The 22,515-nt window shown below is 34.5% G+C and overlaps 1 protein-coding gene across 3 annotated transcripts in view; it reads right to left on the minus strand.

The window, feature by feature from the left end:
* Positions 1-22,515, minus strand: part of FSTL5 (follistatin like 5) — a gene marked incomplete at both ends in the record, with an annotated part of 533,648 nt that overhangs the window by 487,136 nt on the left and 23,997 nt on the right. For 2 of the 3 annotated variants that reach the window (XM_081250998.1, XM_081250997.1), the window contains one exon: positions 11,980-12,010. In XM_081250998.1, the coding sequence (XP_081107124.1) occupies positions 11,980-12,010 (31 nt within the window). Of the gene's footprint in view, positions 1-11,979; positions 12,014-22,515 lie in introns of all 3 variants that reach the window. The other variant, XM_081250996.1, reaches the window with a different exon arrangement.

The raw sequence follows: 22,515 nt of genomic DNA on the forward strand, positions 1-22,515 counted from the left end.
CACTTATTAATTACACAGAAACTGTGAATTACTTTAATTATTCTTTTTAAGTTTCTGAATTTGTTTGACTTTTAAAATAACCACACATTAACATTGTGGAGAGAAATAATATGATATATGTATTTCTCTATGCATCTATCTACATTGACTTGCACTCCAGAGGATAATCAAGAATAGAAAAAAAAAAAACTGTCTGAATGATGATGTTCGTGGTGGTGTTGGCATTTATGAAGGTTTATTGAGTAGATAGTTTGTGCTGCTACTACTCTAAATGCTCTGAGGGTCAATCCCCTATGGTCTCTTGCATTTCTGTGTGTCTTGAGAGAAGAGATACTGACTGTATTTTATTCCAGACTTTTCTTCTCAGGAATTTTCTATAGTGAATATCTTTAGAAAATAGAAAGAGCACCACCCTCTGGAGCCAGGGGTAAGTATGGTTCCCTGTCAAGTGTAACAGTCAAATGTTAGGTGTGCTTCCTGTCCATTATAAAATATTTGGTTTTCCTAAGCGGAGCAAGCAGAGGGAGTGGTCCTCTCCTATAATACAAACCAATGCACATGCATGCATCCTGAGGGCCTCTTCCCATCGCCCTGGGGGATCAGTACAGGTACTGGTACACTGGCAACTGCTATGGCTGTGAGGAAGAAACTTTGCCTCTGACACAGGAGCCTCCTGTCTTCTGCCATAATCCAGAAAACTGTGAGGCTCCCATGTTGGTTTGGGAAGAGGGTAAAATCTCAGACTGTATTTGACAAGTTCTCTGTATTTAATAACTTGTTTAATCATCAAAAACAACCTATCAAGAAGGAACCATCATTAACCACTTTTTACACATGGGGACATTAATCCACCAAGTTCAGGTCATTTTCCACTGTCACACAGATATTTAGTGGTAGACTCAGGACTGAAAGTTACTCTGGTTCTGAAGCCTGAGTGTTAAACCACCAAACAAAACTGATTTTATGATCATCGTGTAGTTCTCAGGTTTTTGTCCTGTTTGTTGAAAGGAAAAAAAATGGAAGAATAATTTCAGAAGAACTTGCAGCTTATCAAATTGGAAAACTGTTGAGCTTGTACCCAATATTTCTCAATGCTATACCTATTCATCAATATCAGCCTTCTGTCTAGCCTGGACAATCTCATCACACTAGCATTATTCTGCTATCCAATTTGCTACTGATACTTTCCTAGTTTTAAATTCCTCTATGAATCCATTCCACTCTGTACTGATTTCCCCTTTGCTTCTCATCAACCTCACATTAATATGTAAATGTGTATTTCACTAATGCCACACGAAATGGAATAATCTCCCTTATTCTTCACCTCTCTGATTCCTCCTTGCTCTTCTAGACAAGATCTTGTCTCCCTATAAAAAGAAAAGGTGAACGTTTTCCAAAAGTCCATTCCCAGAACCCCTTCCTACCCCTCGCCTTACCCCATGCTTGCACAGCATTCTGGCCTTTGTCTCTTAAAGAATCTACCACAAAAAAAAAAAAAAAAGAATCTACCACACTTTTTTTGGCAACTGTATTTATCAGTCCTAGGTCCCGTCTCCCAAACTCACAGCCAGTATCACCTGACTCACAACTTTGTCCTTAATTTCTCTGGCATCTAACTTTGTTTCTAATATTGAAATTAATAAATGTTGGTTGAACTAGGCTTTATTATAGAATGCAGTTGAACTGATATCTTCTTTTCTGAATTATTTGGACAGGCTAACATTACCACAAAATTTCTGACATAGCAGCACTTTCTAAATGAAACAGTAGCTAACTTATAAGTCAGTGGGTTAAATTAGCTTTTTAAAATTCCTCATCCCACATGCCCCCATAAAGGTGCTGCATGCCACCACAAGGACCCCACGTGCCGCAACTAAGACCCGGCACAATCAATACCAATAAATAAATAGATAAATAAATAAACAAATAAATAAATATTTTTTAAAAAATAAAAATAACATTTTTCATAAATTTCTTCAAATTTAATATAAGCCACTAAGACATCAAATTAGTACTCTCAGTATAATACTTTACTTTCCAAAGAATAATCTTCTGTTTATGTTTACATGCAAAGCAGTGTCCACTGCACTGTACTGTTTTTTTTTTCCCATGGAGCTGAACGCCTCATGCTAAGGATCTGATAAGAATGTCAGCCTAAGAATAAATATCACAGGATACCTAGAGATTATTTTATATCAGTAGGTCAGATATCTCAAGTATGGAAAATCTGTAGATTATAATTTAGAATTATGTAAAATAATGAGGCCAAGTCAATGTGTGTTGACCTCTAATCTTAGCATTTTATGAAATTGAACATTATATTTTTCATAAATATGTGTCTACCACTAATAGATTAAAAAATGATTATAGACATTTCAAAACATGTTGAAATAAGAACTCACATAAACCAAGAGCTTTTCACTCCACTCAAAAGGTTTCTATACCTTATTTAATCCTAACAACAGCACTTTGTGGTATATTATACTTACATTACAGGTAAGAAAAGGAGATTAAGAGTCCTTAAGTGGGGGGATAAATAATTGAGCTTAAGTATGCTGAGGCTAAACCCCATGATATATCTTGAAAAGTGTTATATAACTCAGTGCTTCTCAGAATGTGGTTCTTGTAACTCTAGTGCTTTGAATGATAATAGCTGTTTCCTGAAAGATGGCCAATGGGGGAAAAGAAATCTTTGGTCAAATACAATTATAAATGCTTAGTAAAGCAAAGGTAAGCATCACTAAAGGATTATCTAAAAATTTCACAATATCACAGTGCATATTTGACCAGAGTTTTTCCATATTTTCCAATGTCCAGTGGATAAGGAATTGATGCACCAGCTTAAGAAACAATTATATTAACTTTAGTAGAGTGATATGCATTATTTTCCAGTAAAAACATTTACATCTTTTTATCTAAGCAATTATTACCCACATAATGAGTTAAAACTATGAAATGCTGCTTAAAAATATTTAAAAGCAAAATTATTTGGTCTTTGACATAATAGGTAAAACTCCAAATTAACTAATCCATCATAGTTAGACAAAGAAATGTATGTCTACTTTGCCTCATAGAAGTCACTGAGTACAATATCACTTACAGAGTTATAAATCCTTCTTATATAAAATGTATATCCTTCATAATTAAATAAAACAAAACAATTTACAAAATACTTAAATATTACTACATTAAATGTTAGGTTAAGACTTTGTGAAAAAAAAGAAATATATATTTTAAAAATCCAAGTAAATATGGTTTATTAAGTAAAATCAAATTTTATGTTTAAAGTACCAGGGGAGGCAAAGCCAAAAGGAAAAACTGATAGACTATATAGTTTTTCATTAGAGGATAAGACAGTGTCTTCTGCAAAAAAAAGAAAAATATGTTACGTTCATATGACCATTTCAAGAACCCCTGTTTCACAAAGGCTAACCATTGCAAGTAAGTGAAGTTACTGTTTCCAGCTAAATAAATGAAGCCATCAAACACAGTTTGGTTAATATTACTTGACGTTTCTTGAGACATGACGTTCAATTATTTCAGGAGACTGTGTGGGAACTTTTTTTAAAAAACATACTTAGGAAACCACTGAGCACTGTTAAAAGTCTAAAATATCTTTATTTATCGGTAATTGAAAGGAAGATCTGTGTTGGGATGTTACTGTGCAGGTAAAAAATAATAATAATAAACTATGTAAAGAAAAGCCTGAACAATATTCATTTGATACTCCATGCAGAATGAAATCATTATTTACTAGAGAAAAATTAAATCCAGTTATTCTGGGTTGTTTTCCCAACAATCTATTACACCTCAATTTCTTTTAGATAGCACTGCCTCCTGGTGGGCAAAGTGAACTGCAAAATTAATCATCCTGAAACCAAAATAAATGACCCATTGAATGAGATGATTTATGAATATCTTTTAGAAAGCTAGTGAATGTGTGCAAAATGGAGGGGGAAAGATGATGTGTTTGGCATAATATAAATTGAGCCTTTCTTGGCATAAATGAGAAACACAATCAGATACTTTTGAAACCTCTTCTGGTTGATGAGAATAGCATCATTAGGTAGAGGTGGATGTCTGTCTTCCTGCTGCTGGGGCAGGAGGACATTCACCAGGATCATCTAAAATTGGACCAAGCTGTTTAAATGAATCTTTTTAAGAGTGGAGGATGAATATTACCTTAATTCACAGAGAAAAGTTATCACTGACATTGAAATCTTTACTACTAAAAAGTTATGTAGGCAATCATTTGGGGGCATTATTTAGAATATTTGCAGTGAATATATTTCTATTAATTAATTTTTCTTTTATGGAGTTATACGTTAGAACTTAAATTGTTATATGTTTGAAAGTTTGTCAAAGTAACAATTATTATCTTATGTATACAATGGCTTCCAGAATTTGCATCTATGTGTTATCATTTGTGTTTCCAAACCTCATTCACTTTAAAACAAAAACTCACATCACTCACATAAAGAGATATGATCACTTTGTTTAAGTGAAAGATCAGAAATAGAACAATTTTCAGCTAATGAAATCAGAGAAGACTGCCAATGTGTTTATAATAATTGAAAGTTTCATTTTTAATTGATTTATCACTGAACAATCAATTTATATTGTTAAGTGTAAAATGAAATGGATTGAAATATTTGAGGTTCTCATATAAGCAATTAAAGAGTTGCTAGTCAGTCATACACTATTAAGTTGTGCATACAGGACATTGATACTTTGCTGCAAGGTAATCGATAATTACTTATGAGAATACATTTTGCCCCCATTTAATTTCAAAAGTCCATTTTAAGTAAACAGAGTGCAAAGAGAATTGTTCTGCTATAATGCAATTGCTATAGCATTAAATGTATACAAAACAAATATTGTTCCTTCACATTCCTTTACAGCATTTACTTTTTAAGATTATTATCACAAGTCTGCCATAAGTACACTTGTCTGGGGCTTATCCAGCATTGCTCTTTGCCAAAAACAAAAAAATAAACAAACCTATGGATCATTCAGTTGACATATTCTAGAGGTGAGTTTTCTTATCTTTTGGTGCTTGGACTTTCTAAGGATTATAACTATTGACTATGATAGAAAGAACCCCACAGTTTTCATAAATCCTACAAATGATTATTTCTCTCAGCAATAGCTTTCTCAACTGAATACCAAAGAACCTAACATTCATAATGTATGATGTTGTAATCCGTTAAAAATATAGTGACTCTGATATTGAGATCCATGAGCTGTTTGGAGATTAATTGTTTGTCTGTTGTTTCATTTGAAAATATTTTCTCCCATTTTGAGGGTTGTCTTTTTTGTCTTGTTTATGTAGTGAGGTGGATGGACCTACAGTCTGTCATACAGAGTGAAGTAAGTCAGAAAGAGAAAAACAAATACCGTATGCTAACATATATATTTGGACTCTAAAACAAACAAACAAACAAAATTGTACTGACGAACCTAGTTGCAGGGCAGGAATAAAGAGGTAGACATAGAGAATGGACTTGAGGACATGGGGTGGGAGGGCGAAGCTGGGATGAAGTGAGAGTAGCATCGACATACATACACTATGGAATTTAAAACAGTTGGCTGGTGGGAAGCAGCAGCATAGTACAGGGTATGGGCTTGTTGCTTTGCAATAATCTAGAGGGGTGGGATAGGGAGGGTGGGAGGGAGGCTCAAGAGGGAGGGGATATGGGGACACATGCATGCATATGGCTAATTCGCTTTGTTGTGCAACAAAAATTAACAGTATTGTGAAGCAATTATTAATAAAGATCTATTTAAAAGAAATATAGTAACTCTGTATTTCAGTTAATGGTAAGAGTATCCATTTCAGGTATTACTAATTGTGCTGGCTATATTTTGTTTCCTAAACATACAGAAATGCAACAATTAGACAAAACAGTCTCATAAAGGGCTCATATACATGAATGACTGTCTTTCAGTTTTACATGATATTTTCATTTGTTAATGTAATATATCCAATGTCCTTTATGAATAAGAATTTGAAGGTCAATTTCTATCCACTCACTGTTCCTGACTAGCTACCTGAGCTTGAAGAAGTGAGCTGACCTCAGGAACTCTGTGAAATTATTCTAATGAAGGAGCTCTGAATATTCAGGCAGCCCAAATGAGGAGTTTAGCATTCCAATCTCATAGCAATGCCCCTTCAGCCTGACTGAGATAGAATTCCTGTATATATCAGATTATTTTTAGTGTTCTCAGTTACTAATTTTGTGACGTAGGAAATAAAGGAGAATCTGAACCCATGAGTGTTTAAAAATAAATAGAAGGTAGCTTGTATGTGCATTTGTGTGTATAAAGACTGCAGGCTTCATAGTTCTTTAATAGCATTTACTGTCCCAAACACACTCTTTTAATTCAATCAAGTATGGTCTTGACATGTTTTCTGTTATTGCTCAATGTATGTAAGTTATGTACCACAGGAAGAGCAATTGCGCAGCTTACTTTTTTCATATACACAAATGTGTATGACATAATGTTTGCCATCTAGAACCTATTGAGTCATAGACTTTTGCATCATAAGTGCTTGTAATAATAGCATTGTGCAATGTCCTTATAGAGGTATAAGCCTTAGAGTTTCAGACATGTAAAGGACTTTTGATATCACAAGATATGTTTTACTAATATTTACCATAAAAGAGAAACTACTTCTGGAGAGGTTAAGTCACTTGTAAAAGATCATAAGTATTTAGTGAACAAGTTTGCATAATTCTTACATGTCCCTTAGAATATTACTACGTTGCATTAACCACTATTTTTTTCTTAAAGTTACAAAGCACTGAGCAGATTTTATATAAATTAGCAGGAAAATATTTGTGACCATGATGTTAAAGACAAATAATGCATAAATAATAAAATTCATATGTATCAAATCCATGAAAATGTAAAAAACATTGCTAATAACAGTATGCTGAATTTACCTAACATAAGTTGGTGATTGGGTAAATAAACTATGATCCCTTTTAAAATAGAACGAGAATGATAATATTGATATGAATTATTTACTTTGGATGTGATTTCTCAAAATGCGGGCATATTTGGATTCTAAATCTTAACTAATAATGCGTGTTTGACTATTAAAGTGAGATAATATATGTAAAAAGCACAGTGTCTGATATCAATTAGATATTTAACAAAACAGAGAAGATAATAATATAACATGTAAACAATTATTAGGGAACGGATTTTAGTCCTCAGTCTCCCCCAAATGAAGAGTCTTAAAAAATATAACTAGTAATGAAAGGGGAACATACTTTATTTTTAACCCTTCTGAATGGGAAGAGCCAAGAATATGCACTTCAGAAGAGAGGAGGGGGGAAACTGTGTGTTGAAAGCAATCGGATCTCTTTGGTGAATGGACATTCTTTTATTGACAGAAGAGGGTGAAGCCAATACTGAGGAGCATGCCACAGCATAACCACGTGCAAACTTTCCACAGTGATTTCATCCTTCTGGTTATAGTAAAACTTCACACTATTTTGGAGCAGTAAAAACTTGATAGAATTTTTAAGCTATTTGTCAAGCATGGCTTGTTTAAATTTTCCTCAAAAACTGTTACTGCTTTATCACTAAGAACTCTAGAAAGATGCTCTAAAATAGACACAAATAAACCAGTCACAAATAAAAATACTTACCTGAGAAATACTGGCAGATGATAATTGATTTGTTGTGATCCTTATAGTAGAAATTATTTCTTGATAATATTTACAAAATTCTCAACGGGTTTTAAACACATAATGTGCTCTGTTTAATTTAGCTGTGATGTCACTGGAGAACAGTGTGAAAGATGGTTTCCTGAATAGTTGATCTTTCTTTCAAACCTGTGTAACTGTGTTTATTTCTCTGCTATAATCTTTAATGTAACTTTAAGGAAGGACATCTTAATTGTAAACCTCAAAATTGTGAACTAAATAGAGGTTAGTCTTTGTCTCATTTAACTACAGGCAATATAAAGATGAAAATTAGTTGAGAATCCATACTAACTATTGAACCGAAATTCATCTTGTCAGTTGAATTCCATATAGATATAATTTTAGAATATGTAAAATATGGATTTGTATGACATTCCAAAATAATATTAGAATAAGAGCATGTGTCAAATAATCAATTAGAGATGGAACTGCAAGTTTCCAAACATTTCAATATATGTCTCTATGTACACAGAAAAATGAGAGATTGGTTCTCATTGTGCTTTGTGAATTAATGTAATCTGAGGTCAATGATATCCTGAGGTTGGGATTGTTGTTTCAAGCAGAAACAGGAACCAAATGCAAGAAATTAGAAGATAAAAGACTCTGTGTATACATTCTTGACAATGTAATAAATGGGTTCTGGCAAATAAGGTTACCAATTAGTCAGGACGTCAGAGAATTACTAGCTGAGAATTGTTTGCTAAGATCAAATGAGGCCATAGCTCACACTTCAACTGTTAGTGACCAAGAAATGTATTTACTATTCAGAATTTTTGTAATTTAATAATGAGTAAGGGGCTTCCCTGGTGGCGCAGTGGTTGAGAGTCCGCCTGCCAATGCAGGGGACACGGGTTAGTGCCCTGGTCTGGGAAGATCCCGCATGCTGCAGAGCGGCTGGGCCCATGTGCCACAACTACTGAGCCTGCGCTCTAGAGCCCACAGGCCACAACCACTGAGTCTGTGTGCTGCAACTACTGAAACCCATGCACCTAGAGCCCGTGCTCCACAGCAAGAGAAGCCACCACAGTGAGAAGCGCGTACACTGCAATGAAGAGTAGCCCCCACTCACTGCAACTAGAGAAAAGCCCGCGTGCAGCAACGAAGACCCAACACAGCCAAAAATTAAATAAATTTAAAACAAAATAATAATAATAATAATAATAATGAGTAAGCTATTGCTTCTATGACAATTTTTTTCTTCTTAATATAGATTTTAAAATATTTAAATGACCATTCATAAGTTCCAGTAAGATAATATTGTAAGATGATTCCTATAAGTATTCAAGAAAAAATGTAGAGTTCCTCTAAGCAGAGCTAGGCAACAAGTCCTGAGGTAACCATATATCTACTTAAAATTCAGTAGTCTAGCAGACATTATGTCAAGGTTCTGAAGCATGTGTCAGTCAATAACAATGAAAGAAGTGGCAAGCATCATCTTGAAAATTTTATTACATTATAAAACGAAAACATGTTCCCAGTCAATAGTTGGAAAAAAACCTAATTTCTACTATTTCAGATGTTAAAATTTATGTACTGCAAGGCAATAAAGCATCAAAAAGAAAGGTATACTAAACTTATTTCAACTATAACAGAATTATAAATATGATTTAAGATTATTCTGAAACACTGGGCCCCTCCATAAGAAGGAAGATGTGCACTCAGTATGCTTAAAATGCAAATATTATTTAAATGAACATCACACATCACCTCTTAGAATAGAAATTCCCTTTTGCAACACAAAAGTACAAAACTTTGAGTTAATATGAGTATTTTGAGGAAAAATAAATGTAATAATTTCATATATAAAATAACAAGACGTACTTTAGTTTGCTGAAAAAGAACATCGTTTGGGAATCCCTCAAAGGGCAGTTTTACATAATTCATTTGAATAAAATATACCAAGCAATATTTTTTAAAGTATGCCTTTTCATATTCTTCAGTAATATAGACGCTTATAGATGACAAAACAAGGAAAAAATTGTGTCGGTCAGTTGTGCGAAAACGTGCAGAGAAGATTATATTTGGACTTAAGTAAGCAAAATTGCTATCATCAATCTAGCCACCCTCAAAAGTGTAACAATCCTTTCATCATTTCAGGAGTACATGTAATCTTTGTAGCTTTCTCCACAGTTATATTTTAAAATTTATTTCTGTATAACTCCAAAAAACTCTAAAAAAAAATTTCCTGTGCCAAAAGAATGGAATCAAACAGGACAACTGTCAACAGGCACAAGAAAAATACTCAATCTCACTAATAATTAGAGAAATGCAAATCAAAACTACAATGAGACACCACCAAACGTGGGTGAGAATGGAAATCATTAAAAAGACTACAAACAACAAATGCTGGAGAGGGTGTGTAGAAAAGGGAATCCTGCTATACTGTTGGTAAGGATGTAAATTGGTGCAGCCACTATGAAGAATAGTATGGAGGTTCCCCAAAAAACTAAAAATAGAGCTGCCATATTATCTGGCAATCCCATGGTTGGGCATATATCCGGACAAAGCTGTAATACAAAGCAATACATGCACTCCTATGTTAATAGCAGCACTATTACAAGGGCCAAGACATGAAAACCACCTAAATGCCCATCGACAGATGAATGGATAAAGAACATGTGATATATATATATATATATATATATATATATATATATATATATATATATATATATATATATAAAATGGAATATTACTCAGCCATAAAAAGAATAATGCAATTTGCAGCAACATGGATGGACCTGGAGATTATCATACTAAGTGAAATAAGTCAGATAGAGAAAGGCAAATACCATATGATATCACTTATATGTGGAATCTAAAATATAACACAAATAAACTTATCTACAAAACAGAAACAGGCTCACAGAGATGTGGTTGCCAAGGGGGAGAGGGGTGGGCAAAAGGATAAGTTAGGAATTTGGGATTAGCAGATAGAAACTACTACATACCAAATAGATAAACAAGGTTCTAAAGTGTAGCACAGGCTAATATACTCAATATCCTGTGATAAACTATATGGAAAAGAAAATGAAAAAGAATGTGTATGTATGTATATATATATATATATATATATATATATATATATAACTGAATCACTTTGCTGTACAGCAGAAATTAACACAACATAGTCAACAACTATACTTCAATAAAATAAATTAAAACAAAACAAAACAAGGCAACTGTGCTTTACTCCATTGTCGGGCTTGGGACTACTACACCTTGGGGAAGGGATAGGTGGGAAAGGATGCCCAAAACACAGAATAAGAGTGGAGAGACCAGAAGGACTAACCCTGGAAAAATCTGTGAAGTTCTATCATGATCAGCAGCAGCACACACTGATGGAAACATCTGTTTGAAGTGTTACAATCTACTCAGGGTAATTTATTATCTCAGTGAATGCATTTCAAAACTGAAGATGGTCTTTATGGTGTAAAGAACCTTCCTATGTCTGACTAGGATTGACTATGCCATACAAAAAGCTATCACCAACTTTTAATATATAAATACATATTTTCTTGCTTTTTCAGAGAACATAAAGTGAGATAGCCGCGACTAAATAGTTCAGTCTCTACAAAACATATTTTGAAAAGGTTCATCTGCTAAATCATAGATGTGACAGAACACCAACTCTTTTTTTTTTAAATTTTCTTCCCTCTAGTTTATTTATTTTTAAACATCTTTGTTGGAGTATAATTGCTTTACAATGGTGTGTTAGTTTCTGCTTTATAACAAAGTGAATCAGCTATACCTACACATATGTCCCCATATCTCCTCCCGCTTGAATCTCCCTCCCACCCTCCCTATCCCACCCCTCTAGGTGGACACAAAGCACTGAGCTGATCTCCCTGTGCTATGCGGCTGCTTCTCACTAGCTATCTATTTTACACTTGATAGTATATACAAGTCCATGTCACTCCCTCACTTCTCCCCAGCTCATGCTTCCCCTTCCCTGAGTCCTCAAGTCCATGGACAATGGTTGGTGGAGGAATTCAATGAGAACAACTCAGGGAATAAACAGAAAATTGTGTCGAAGTTTCCAAAAGCACTACTGAAGAAAGGAAATCTTGATAAAGAATCTTCAGTGGCCTTGGGGAATTCCCAAAGGGTTCACAATGGTTTTAAAATCATGTTGAAGATTTTGAAGTCCCATTGTTTTCTCATTTTTAACTATAATTTCAAAGTAGCATCGTCTTTTTTTTCCTTCTCCTATACTTACATAAATGTATAAAACTATGATCGTAAAATAGTCACTCCTTACCTTTGATTCTTGAACGTTCTTGACTTTTTTCCTGCTGGAAATAAAACAAAAATAGTTCAAAATTTGTAAGTATTTTACCAACAGGCTGATATAAAGTATCACTATGTTAAATCTTTTATCAAAGCAGTAATCATTCTTAATGGACATAAATTTTTCTAAGAAACCAATACATTGTAAGAATATGGATTTATAAATAAATGCTTAATAAATAATAAATAAATTATTATGCCCTAAAAAGGTCTTGGTTCATTCCATTTAATTCCAATGACATCTTCAGAATTTGCTTTCAATGCCTCTATGTTAATCACAAAATTTTAGTGAGAAAAAAGGTTTAAGGGCAAACGGATAACTCATTAAAAATAAAAATAAAAAAACACGAGATGTTTCAACAGTCTTTCCTTCAGTTTAGCTTAGAATTTGCCCCTGTCTCGCTTCTCTGAGGTTACAGTTGACAACAATTCTATTATTTATTCAAGGCTGCTTCAGTCAGACCTGTCTTTCAATTTGACATACTCCTTATTAGTTACCAGGCAACCCCAGAAGAATTAGCTTGCTTTCAAGTTTTTAAGCAGAAATTGTGCACTCTATAACTTCTCGATTCATATTCAAGCACAGTTTACTCTGTCTAAAAGTTTCAGGGTATCATACTAAAAATAATTTTGAAATATGTTCCTAACAAAATGTCTCACACATACACAGAGAACTGCAGAATTGTATGAATGCCAATAAATTTTGGTAAAATTTATAAACACATTAAAAAATATAAAGAACTTATTTTGCAGCAAGCACTTATCCCAGAGTCAGATTATGATAATAAATATGCATATTGACAAATGTATATTTACTGAAACAGCCAACCCTATGTATAATTCTATTAGACTAAAACTTTGTACTCTGTCTCTTATTATAACACATCCAGGCTTTATGATTAAATTATGTACTGTCCTTTGTTAATTAATTGATTTTTTTCAGTTCTGATGTATTTTTAATTTAGAGTACTTGTTCATTTAAACTAAAATTTAAATATGAAATACAAATGTATGTATATTATATAAATAAATATAAATTACTTGCTTTAAAAGTACATTATTTTTTCAAAATTTTAGGTCAAGTTGGTTTAAATTTTCCAAGTGGGTATTGAGGAAGAGAAAAATCTGTGTCTCTCTCTCTCTCTCCTCATCTTTTGCCATTTTCTCATTCATTTAGTCATTCACTCTTTCAACAAATTTGCATAGATCACTTCTGTGTGCCAGACACTGCTCCAAGTGATAAGACTATGAAGGATGAAAAAACCAACAAAAAATTATGCCCTTTTGGAACCTAATTATTACATAAATGGTAATAAATTATATTTAGAAAAAGATATACCCTAAAAGGAGTTATTCTGTAGTGAATGACTGCAATTTTATACAGGTGTATAACGTTAAATAATTTTTGAATAAAATTCTGAGTGAGATGAGATGATACAACTGGGGAAAACATGTTTTAGGAGAGAAAAACAACTGCAAACTTCCTGAGATACAGGAGGTCTTGGCATTGTCAAAAATACCAAGGAGACCTGTGCAACAGGGCAGGCTGAGTGAGGGGAGTTTTGTAGGAAGTTCAATCAAGGAGGCAACAGGGGCAGAGAGACTAGCACTGAGGTCCCTGGTTATTTCTTTGGTTTTTGCACTGAGAGAGCTGAGAAAAACATTGAGAGTTTCTTCTCAGAGGACTAACATTATCTGAGTTACATTTCAGTAGAATCATTCTGGCTATTGAGAATAGTTTGAACAAGGGAAGGACAAAATTAGAGGGACCAGTAGAGAAGGCATTGCAGGAATCCTGGTGGGAGGTGATAATGGCTCAGAAAGGTGTGGTGCCAGTGGAGTTGGAATATCAGTTAGAGCTGGAAAGGTTTGTTGATAGAATAAGTGTTGGGTGTGAGATACGGTGCATAAAAGGGTGATCTCAAGTGTCTAAGCCAGTAGAAGAATGGCATTACCTCTAAGATAAGGAAGATGGCCAAATAAGAAACACTTTTATCCCTTCTTGGCTTGCCTTCTGGTAGTGTCCCGCTTTGTTCATTTTTCTCTTGTCTGGCTACCCCTGTTCTATCTCCTGTACTGATTCCTTCTTGTCTCCTCAATTTCTAACTACTAGTTTCCTAGACACTGAGCCCTTATCTTTCTTCTATACACCCCATTCCTTTGGTGATCTTTTCTACTCTTCTGGCCTTAAGTGCCATACTTTTCCTAAGGACTCTCAAATTTATATCACTAGCTAATCCTCAACATTGTACTTCAGATTCAAAGATTCGGCTTTACTTATTTATTTTGTTAACATCTTTATTACAGTATAATTGCTTTACAATGGTGTGTTAGTTTCGGCTTTATAACAAAGTGAATCAGCTATACATATACATATATCCCCATATCTCCTCCCTCTTGCGTCTCCCTCCCACCCTCCCTATCCCACCCCTCTAGGTGGTCACAATGCACCGAGCTGACCTCCCTGTGCTATGCAGCTGCTTCCCACTAGCTATCTATTTTACATTTCGTAGTATATATAAGTCCATGCAACTCTCTCACTTCATCCTAGCTTACCCTTCCCCTTTCCTGTGGAAACTAAAAAGAAAAAAAAATGTTTATGAAGAACCTAGGGGCAGGATAGGAATAAAGATGCAGAGGTAGAGAATGGACTTGAGGACTCAGCTTTATTTTTAACATTTCTACTTGATTATCTAATAAGAGCTTACCTATCATGTCTAAAACTAAACTTCTGATCTTCCCTGACTTCTTTGATCACCTTTCTCATCTTCTTCATCTCTCCATCTTCCTTGCTGTTTAGACACTTACAATAATCCTTCTCTGTTTCTTAAGAGTAAAGAGCCTGACATTTTCATGGGTTTGTTATTTGACTCTGACTTTGCTTCGAATATCACACTGAGGATGCAAAGTAGGATGAAGGTCAAAATACCTGTAACTTATGGGAGATATTTTAACAAGTTGCATAAATTTTATAAATCACCAGCCTATGTATAAATCATCAGTACTGCATCTGGAGAACATGTAATAGAGTTGAATGATCTAGAACTGAATATTGTAAACAATATAAGAAAAATTATAAAGTCGAATTAGCCAACAAAAGAGAATGGAAAGATAGACAAATTATAGGAGAACAAACAGGAGAGCATGGAATCATGGAATACTAGGGAATATATTATGTAAGTGGGAAATTTTCAATAGTATAGAATTATTATGACTGCTCTAGTAAAATTAGATCTAAGGCAATGCCCTTCAGATGAACTGACATATATGGAATCACTGATTTAAAAGAAAGCACATTTTTGATGGTGCTTGGGCTTGGAAGTAAAACTGAAGTTATTCATTGAAGGAGAGGGTAATTGAGAAATATACGAAGTGGTAAAAATGGAATGAGGGGGCTTCCCTGGTGGCGCAGTGGTTGAGAGTCTGCCTGCCGATGCAGGGGACACGGGTTCGTGCCCCGGTCTGGGAAGATCCCACATGCCGCGGAGCGGCTGGGCCTGTGAGCCATGGCCGCTGAGCCTGTGCGTCCGGAGCCTGTGCGTCCGGAGCCTGTGCTCCGCAACGGGAGAGGCCACAACAGTGAGAGGCCCGCGTATCGCAAAAAAAAAAAAAAAAAAAAAAAAAATGGAATGAGAGAAACACAGCTGGGAAAGAAAGGTCTAGGATGGCGTGTAGCTGAAGAGTGAAGGGAGGTCCACAGAGGTATAGTGTTTGTTTTGCTCACTTGTCTTTTTGTTTTATTTTGTATAAATGTATAATATATTATTTACATAAGTGAGAATTGAGAACGTCTAAATGATAGGAGATACATAGTAGAAATGGAGAGGATTAAGATAAAAGGGAGAGATGATTAGACTAACTTTACAAGGTTATTGAAAAAATAGATGTGATACAGAACATAAGTGGGGACAAAATTTAGTTACAAAGACCACCAGTTCCTCTAATGTAACCAGTGGGCATAGGAAGGCATGGTTATAAATGCAGGAGTTCTGTAGGTTTACTATGATGAATTAAACATGTTCAATCTGTGATGATTTATTTTCTTTATGTAATAGAAGGAAAGTCTGCTGAGTGGTGAAGTAGGATGGCTTGTCAGAAATTTGTGGAGATAGCGTAGATTTTAAATGCACTGGTTTTTCTGAGGTTAATTGAGTAAAACACCTTGGTGTTTTTGAAATCTTAACTGAGTTTTGCCATCATAAATATATAGTGACTTATTTTAACTATAGTCAAATAGGCTTAGCAGTCATTGATATTATATTTTATTTTATTATTTTCTTAACACTCAATTCTCTATTTGTACAATTGTATGTAATTATAAATTAACAATGAAACATCCTTAAAATTTTTACAAATGGCAAATGTTTAAGGAGCCTGCATTTACAGACGATAAATTAATTATTAATTTAATTTATGCACTGGGAAGAGTAGGAACAGACTTATAATGTAGGAAGGTAAAAGGGATAAACTACCTCATTTATTCTTAAACTTGTATTAGAACCCTGTCACTGTGTGTGTGTGTGTGTGTGTGTGTGTGTATACGCATATATGTATAATTTAGGATTTTCAAAGTAATAACTCTTCCAATTTGTTTCTATCACTAAAATATTGCATTATTCACTAAGCAATATGTATTATCCACAACTTTATTTTACAAACTATCACTTTATATTTTAAATGTTAATTTTTAAATGAGGAAATGTTAAGAAGAAAACTATAATTATTTAATTATGCAATAAGTCTTAAGAGGTCAGAAATTTTTTTCCCCTGTCTGCATGATACTTTTGAGAACTATTCTTATGTTATGAAAACTTAGGTCTTGTCCATAATAGAAGAAGTGCCAATCTCTTGGTATATCTCAATTTTAATATTCTTCCAAAAGGTTTTCTGACAAAGTGGTCTTATCTTAAAATAAGAAATATATATTTGGCTACGTACCAAAGCTAAATCAAAGCAGACAATTCATGATTTACTTCATACCACACCATTTCTTGGAAGAATCCCAAAGTGTTATCTTTATTACATAAATAGACTAGATGAAATCCAGCTCAATAGTAGAAATGGGTAAACAGATCCTTTCAGACAGTATGTTAAAGATTAGCAAAGACAATCTGGACAGAAGTATGGATTCAGAAGAAATACATGATTGTAAGATATGATTTCTTAAATATTAAACAAAATACAACATAATGAGTGGAACATAGCTAAGCCAGGGTAAAATTAAGTCAAGTTGGAAGCAGTAATTTTTAAAATGAGATGTGGTGGTCCTAAAATATCTAAGCAAATTAAAATATAGCCAAATAACATCAATGCACAGCAACCTGTGCAGAATTTAAATGGGCAGAATGATATCACTCTAGAAGATATTATTAAGAATGTTTCTTATCTAGTATTTGGATTTTGGTATGACATTTATTAACATCTGATGATGGCTGTATCATAAAAATGTATGTCTTATGATCAAACACTAAAACTAAATATCTGACTATGACAACTTCAAACATAATTTATCTTGTTTCTTCCTTCTGGCTGTGAATCACTTGCTCTCTGGGAAGAGAAGAAACCACCTGAATCCTGAGTGCATCATGTCCATCATAACAGCAGAGTTATAATCATCACACTATCAGTGAATTGTCCTCCCATTCCGTGTTATAAAGCTTAAATCACTTTAAGGAAAAGGCATGAAGCCTATACAGGTAATACCCATGGAAACCTTTTTTTTTAATTGCATATGTATGATATTAGAATAATGAGACTCCTTATATGCCCTTTGGTCAATACTAGGAATCCCACAGGCTTCCCTTCACACAGAGGGGTGTAGAATGAAACAGGTGCAGCTAGAATTAAATTGGTTCCTTAGAAAAGTAAACAGATTGTCTCTCTGTCTCACTTAATCTTTCATTAGAATACACATGATAATAACCAGTCTACACTATCAATACATGAAGGAAGTAGGGGTCATCAAGGGTGTAAAATGCAAGAGTCTTCCCTCCTTTAATACAAGAGTAATGAAGAAAAGATTTCTGGGTTGCTATAGTTTTTCCTCAGCCCCATGTGACTCAGTTTGCATTTGGCCATTAATTAGAAGCTATGGTATCCCATGCTACCTAGATAATTAACATGATAATATTAGAAAGTTGTTGTCTTCTTAAGAAGACCGCTTTGTTTCAAACATGATGTTTCCTTTGGTTGAATTGGTGGCATAGGCTAAGAGAATATAGACTTCACCTCTTTAAAGTTAGGAGAGAGAAAAGGTATTTTTATTTATTTATTTTTCTTTGCCAATAGTTTGTAATGAAGCACATTCAAACTGTGTTTAGGTTGGTCATGTGCTGCAAAAAGTAACTTCTGTCATGGGATGTAAGACAAATCAAATTTATGGAAGAGTTTTCCAGGCATATTGAATAAAGCCCACAATGAATCAATTAACTTAAAATTTAAAAATTAACAAATGATACAGAGAAGTCTGTAGTAACCAAAAGTGATGTGTCCTAGATGAAGTAATCTTCCTCCCAGTTCATATGATCCACACTTGTTCTTGAAGTAAATTGATGTCATAATTCACCAAAGGTGGCTTTATGTATATGCACAGTAGTGCTATACAAGCTCAGGTAAACGTATGCAATTCTAAACTCATGACTAAAGGTCAATAGATTCTAACAGTGAAAACAGTCAATGGATGGAAAGGAAGCATATATAAATATAAATTTTGGTGACAAACATACATAAAGATTATTAATTTTACAAGGCCGCCTAGTTTAAATTCCTTCTCAGAACTCTTCCCTTCTCTTTGATGTAAATAATAATCGTTTCCCAGAAAAATACCAACAAACAAAATTTGTGAATTGCTAATTTGCAGTAGAGTACTCATGTTCAATATATATTTAACATTTCCATGTGCTAGGTGATAAAAATATGAAATATTAAATTTTTATGATATTTATTAGAGCTATTCAGTAATATAGATTGTAAATTCATGGAAATTGGGAACAGAAGACTTTCAGTGGAGCTGGTCCACCACAATCTTGTAACAAATCTCTTCCATGCCATTCTGATGCATGCATACCCATGAACACACTAGCTCTCTCCCCCAGGCCTTCAATGCACACACTCACACACACACACATATGTACATACATTCCCTCAAACATATTTTGTTGGGGCAATTTAATTATAAAATGTCTGGAAAATAAGAGATATCACAATCATAATGCAGTGTATCTAGCCTCCTAAATCTTGGGTTTATCAATGTATTTTTAATAAACTGTAATGGTGAATTTTCAGTCTTACTACGTTTAATCACAATCTTCTTATCTTTTATTTAAGATCGTTCCCTTTGGAATTTAAGCCATGATTCTGATTTACTTTTTTAAGTTTTTTAAAATTAATTTTTATTGGATATAGTTGCTTTACAGTGTTGGATTAGTTTCTACTGTACAGCAAAGTGAATCAGCTATACGTATACATATATCCCCTCTTTTTTGGATTTCCTTCCCATTTAGGTCACTACAGAGAATTGAGTAGAGTTCCCTGTGCTATACAGTAGGTTCTTATTAGTTATCTGTTTTATACATAGTATCAATAGTGTACATATGTCAATCCCCATCTCCCAATTCATCCCAACCCCCGTTTACCCCCTTGGTGTCTATACATTCTTTCTCTATGTCTGTAACTCTATTTCTGCTTTGCGAATAAGATCATCTGTACCATTTTTCAAGATTCCACATGTTTCTGATTTAATATCACCTTTGCAACAAGCCCCAATCCCTATCCATTCTTTCTAAAACAACACCCCCATTATTATTTGATTTTCTTAACTTTTTTGTTCAATTTTCACATAAGTTATCCCTTCCTGGGATGATATGTATTCATTTGCACATGATATGTTCCTGTTACTGGAGTATACTTCCCACACATCTTAACTAGTATATCCACAGTATCTAGAAAAGTATCTACAAGAGAGTGGGCACCATTCCTAATACAGTGTCTGAACTCTAGAGTTTAACAGCCTAGTGAAGAAGAAACAGGTAAAGCACAACATGTGAAATAAAACGTGACATTCAATAGTGTAACTGTGTATAAAATCTAGAGGGAAAGGTCAAGGGAGCAATGTATTTTGTCTTAACTGAGGCAGGTGAAGGGAAGCTTTGTGAGTGTGGAGAACTAGGGATATACAGAGAGAAGAAGAGGTTGTAAGAATAATTACAGAATTATTAATTAAGAATAATTGCTGTAGCTGATCTCTACAGCAAAGGGAAGGAGAAGATTCTGTGCAGAAGACATAGCACAAAAGAAGTTAAGGATCCATGAGGTTGCATGGTAAGACTGCAAAACTGCAGACAGTGTTTGTGGTAGTGAAGAGTTGGTATGGTAAACATTAAATAGAGTTGGGCAACTAGTAATTTTCAGCTTTTTATGACATGAAAGTAATTTTCTTAATTTTTTTAAAGAAATGTCATCAGATATATTAATAGTCTAACAAACATATAACATGTTAAACATATGTTAAATTTGATGTTAATAGTCTAACATATAACGTATGTTTAACATATGTTAAAATTTGATAAAATATTTGCTATGATTATATATATATATATATGAGAGAGAGAGATCTAGCTCTATATAGACATTCACAGTACAAGCTATAAACGCTATAGACTGTCAATCTACAGCTGTTTCTCTTTTGGCTTAATTTGTTGGTGTGATGTCATTAGTTCTGAAGTCAAAGAATAGAAATATATATAACTGAATCACTTTGCTGTACACCTGAAATTAACACAACATTGTAAATCAACTATACTCCAATATGAAATAAAAAGTTTAAAAAATTGTAGTTGCTTCTTATTGTAGGTTCATATTATATTTTATATTTTTATGGGATTTTAAGGAAAAAAGATAGAGAACTTGTTATTGGATTGATGGATAGCAATATAAAACTTAGAAAGACTGCCAATTAATAACTACCATTTATTATTGGGAATATACTTTGTCAATAAACTATATCTTGCAATGAAGAAACTATAAATACTTATAGCCAGGTATCCCAGGTAACCCCAAACTAATATGAGATACTCTTGGCACAGGTAACCATGGGGCGTTTTGAGGAAGATAAGAACAGTGGTCAGTAACATGGAGTCTAAGCATCAACACACCAGTTGACTCCCAATAGGCAGAGAGAGCATTTGCAAGTGTCAGTGAAAAGAAGATTGAGGCTTGAGGAATGCAAGGAGAAGAAGGAGAATTAGTAGTAGGAGGAGAAGAAGATGGAGAGGAAGAGGAGGAATAGGAGGAGGAGGAGAAGCTGGGAGATTAAAACACTCATATCAGTTTTACTAGGTGGCAAGCAACTTTTAAGTCATTTCCGTATATTATCTCATCTGAGGTGACCAAAAGTCACAGTCTAGCTTCCCCTACCTGCATTTTCAAACTGTAAATTCATGAAGTTCTCTAGAGGGTGATGACCATGACACGTACAGAAGTATTTTCAAGCAAATATGATTACTTGAGGCCTGAGCCCAAACCTGAGTTAAACTGCCCTTATAAAAAGATGAGCTGCCCAACTGGGATCTTCCTAGAAAATACAGTTTTATAAGTATACGTACACATAAAACTTAGTCATCATGAGGTAGGAGATAGATGGGCCTCTGGGCTGTACAGCTAGTGTTTGTCAAGTGGAGTAACACTGAAGATTTGTTCTCACCCAGACACGCCAAGGACAAAGACAGTGGCAGAAGCTAAGCTCTGCTGAAGTAGAGATAAGGTGCCCACCCTAAGGTCCAGGAAAAGTTCCCCAACTGCACATGCACAGGAAGGCTCCTTGGGGGTCAAAAAGGGAGGGGAGGCCACCCCATAATAGGAATGGACATGCACACACAGCCCTCCGCGGTGAGATCCATCTTAGAAAACTGTTGTGCACGCATCTTGGGGAGGGTCCTAAGACTAGTCAGGTGTGAAAAAAGAAACAACGTAATTGGCCAAATGTGAACAAAGACCCGAAGAACTGTCCTATATGAGTGACTTAAATCCCCTCTTCACGGCGCTCCTCATTCAGGTGCCCACCCTCCTCTCTGGGTGTGTATTTCTGCTTTAAATAAATAAACTGTTTCTCTGTGTGCTCTCCCATATGTTGTGCTGAGTCTCTAATAATAAACTTTGTACCTGTTTTGCAGCTTTTCCTCCTTGAAACATTTTTACTTTCAAACGGGATAAGAATCAGGGAACTTGGCTTCTAGCCTCTAGCCCCTGGTGGACTGTCAGCTAGGTTCAATCCCTGGACAGGGGAATAAGAGCCTTCCTCACGACTACTGTCCCTCTGAGAACAATCGAACACATTAAAAAGGCTGAAATAATGGAAAGAGTTAGAGGATGAGGATAAAAAGAATTGATGGAATGGTGGATAAATGATTGGTAGATGCATAGATGACAGATAGATAGATAGATACATACATACATACATACACTCACAGATACATACACTCACAGATACATACACACACATATACATAGA

The sequence above is a fragment of the Mesoplodon bidens genome (genome assembly GCF_964165515.1).
Source record: "Mesoplodon bidens genome assembly, chromosome: 1".
NCBI lineage: Eukaryota > Metazoa > Chordata > Mammalia > Artiodactyla > Ziphiidae > Mesoplodon > Mesoplodon bidens.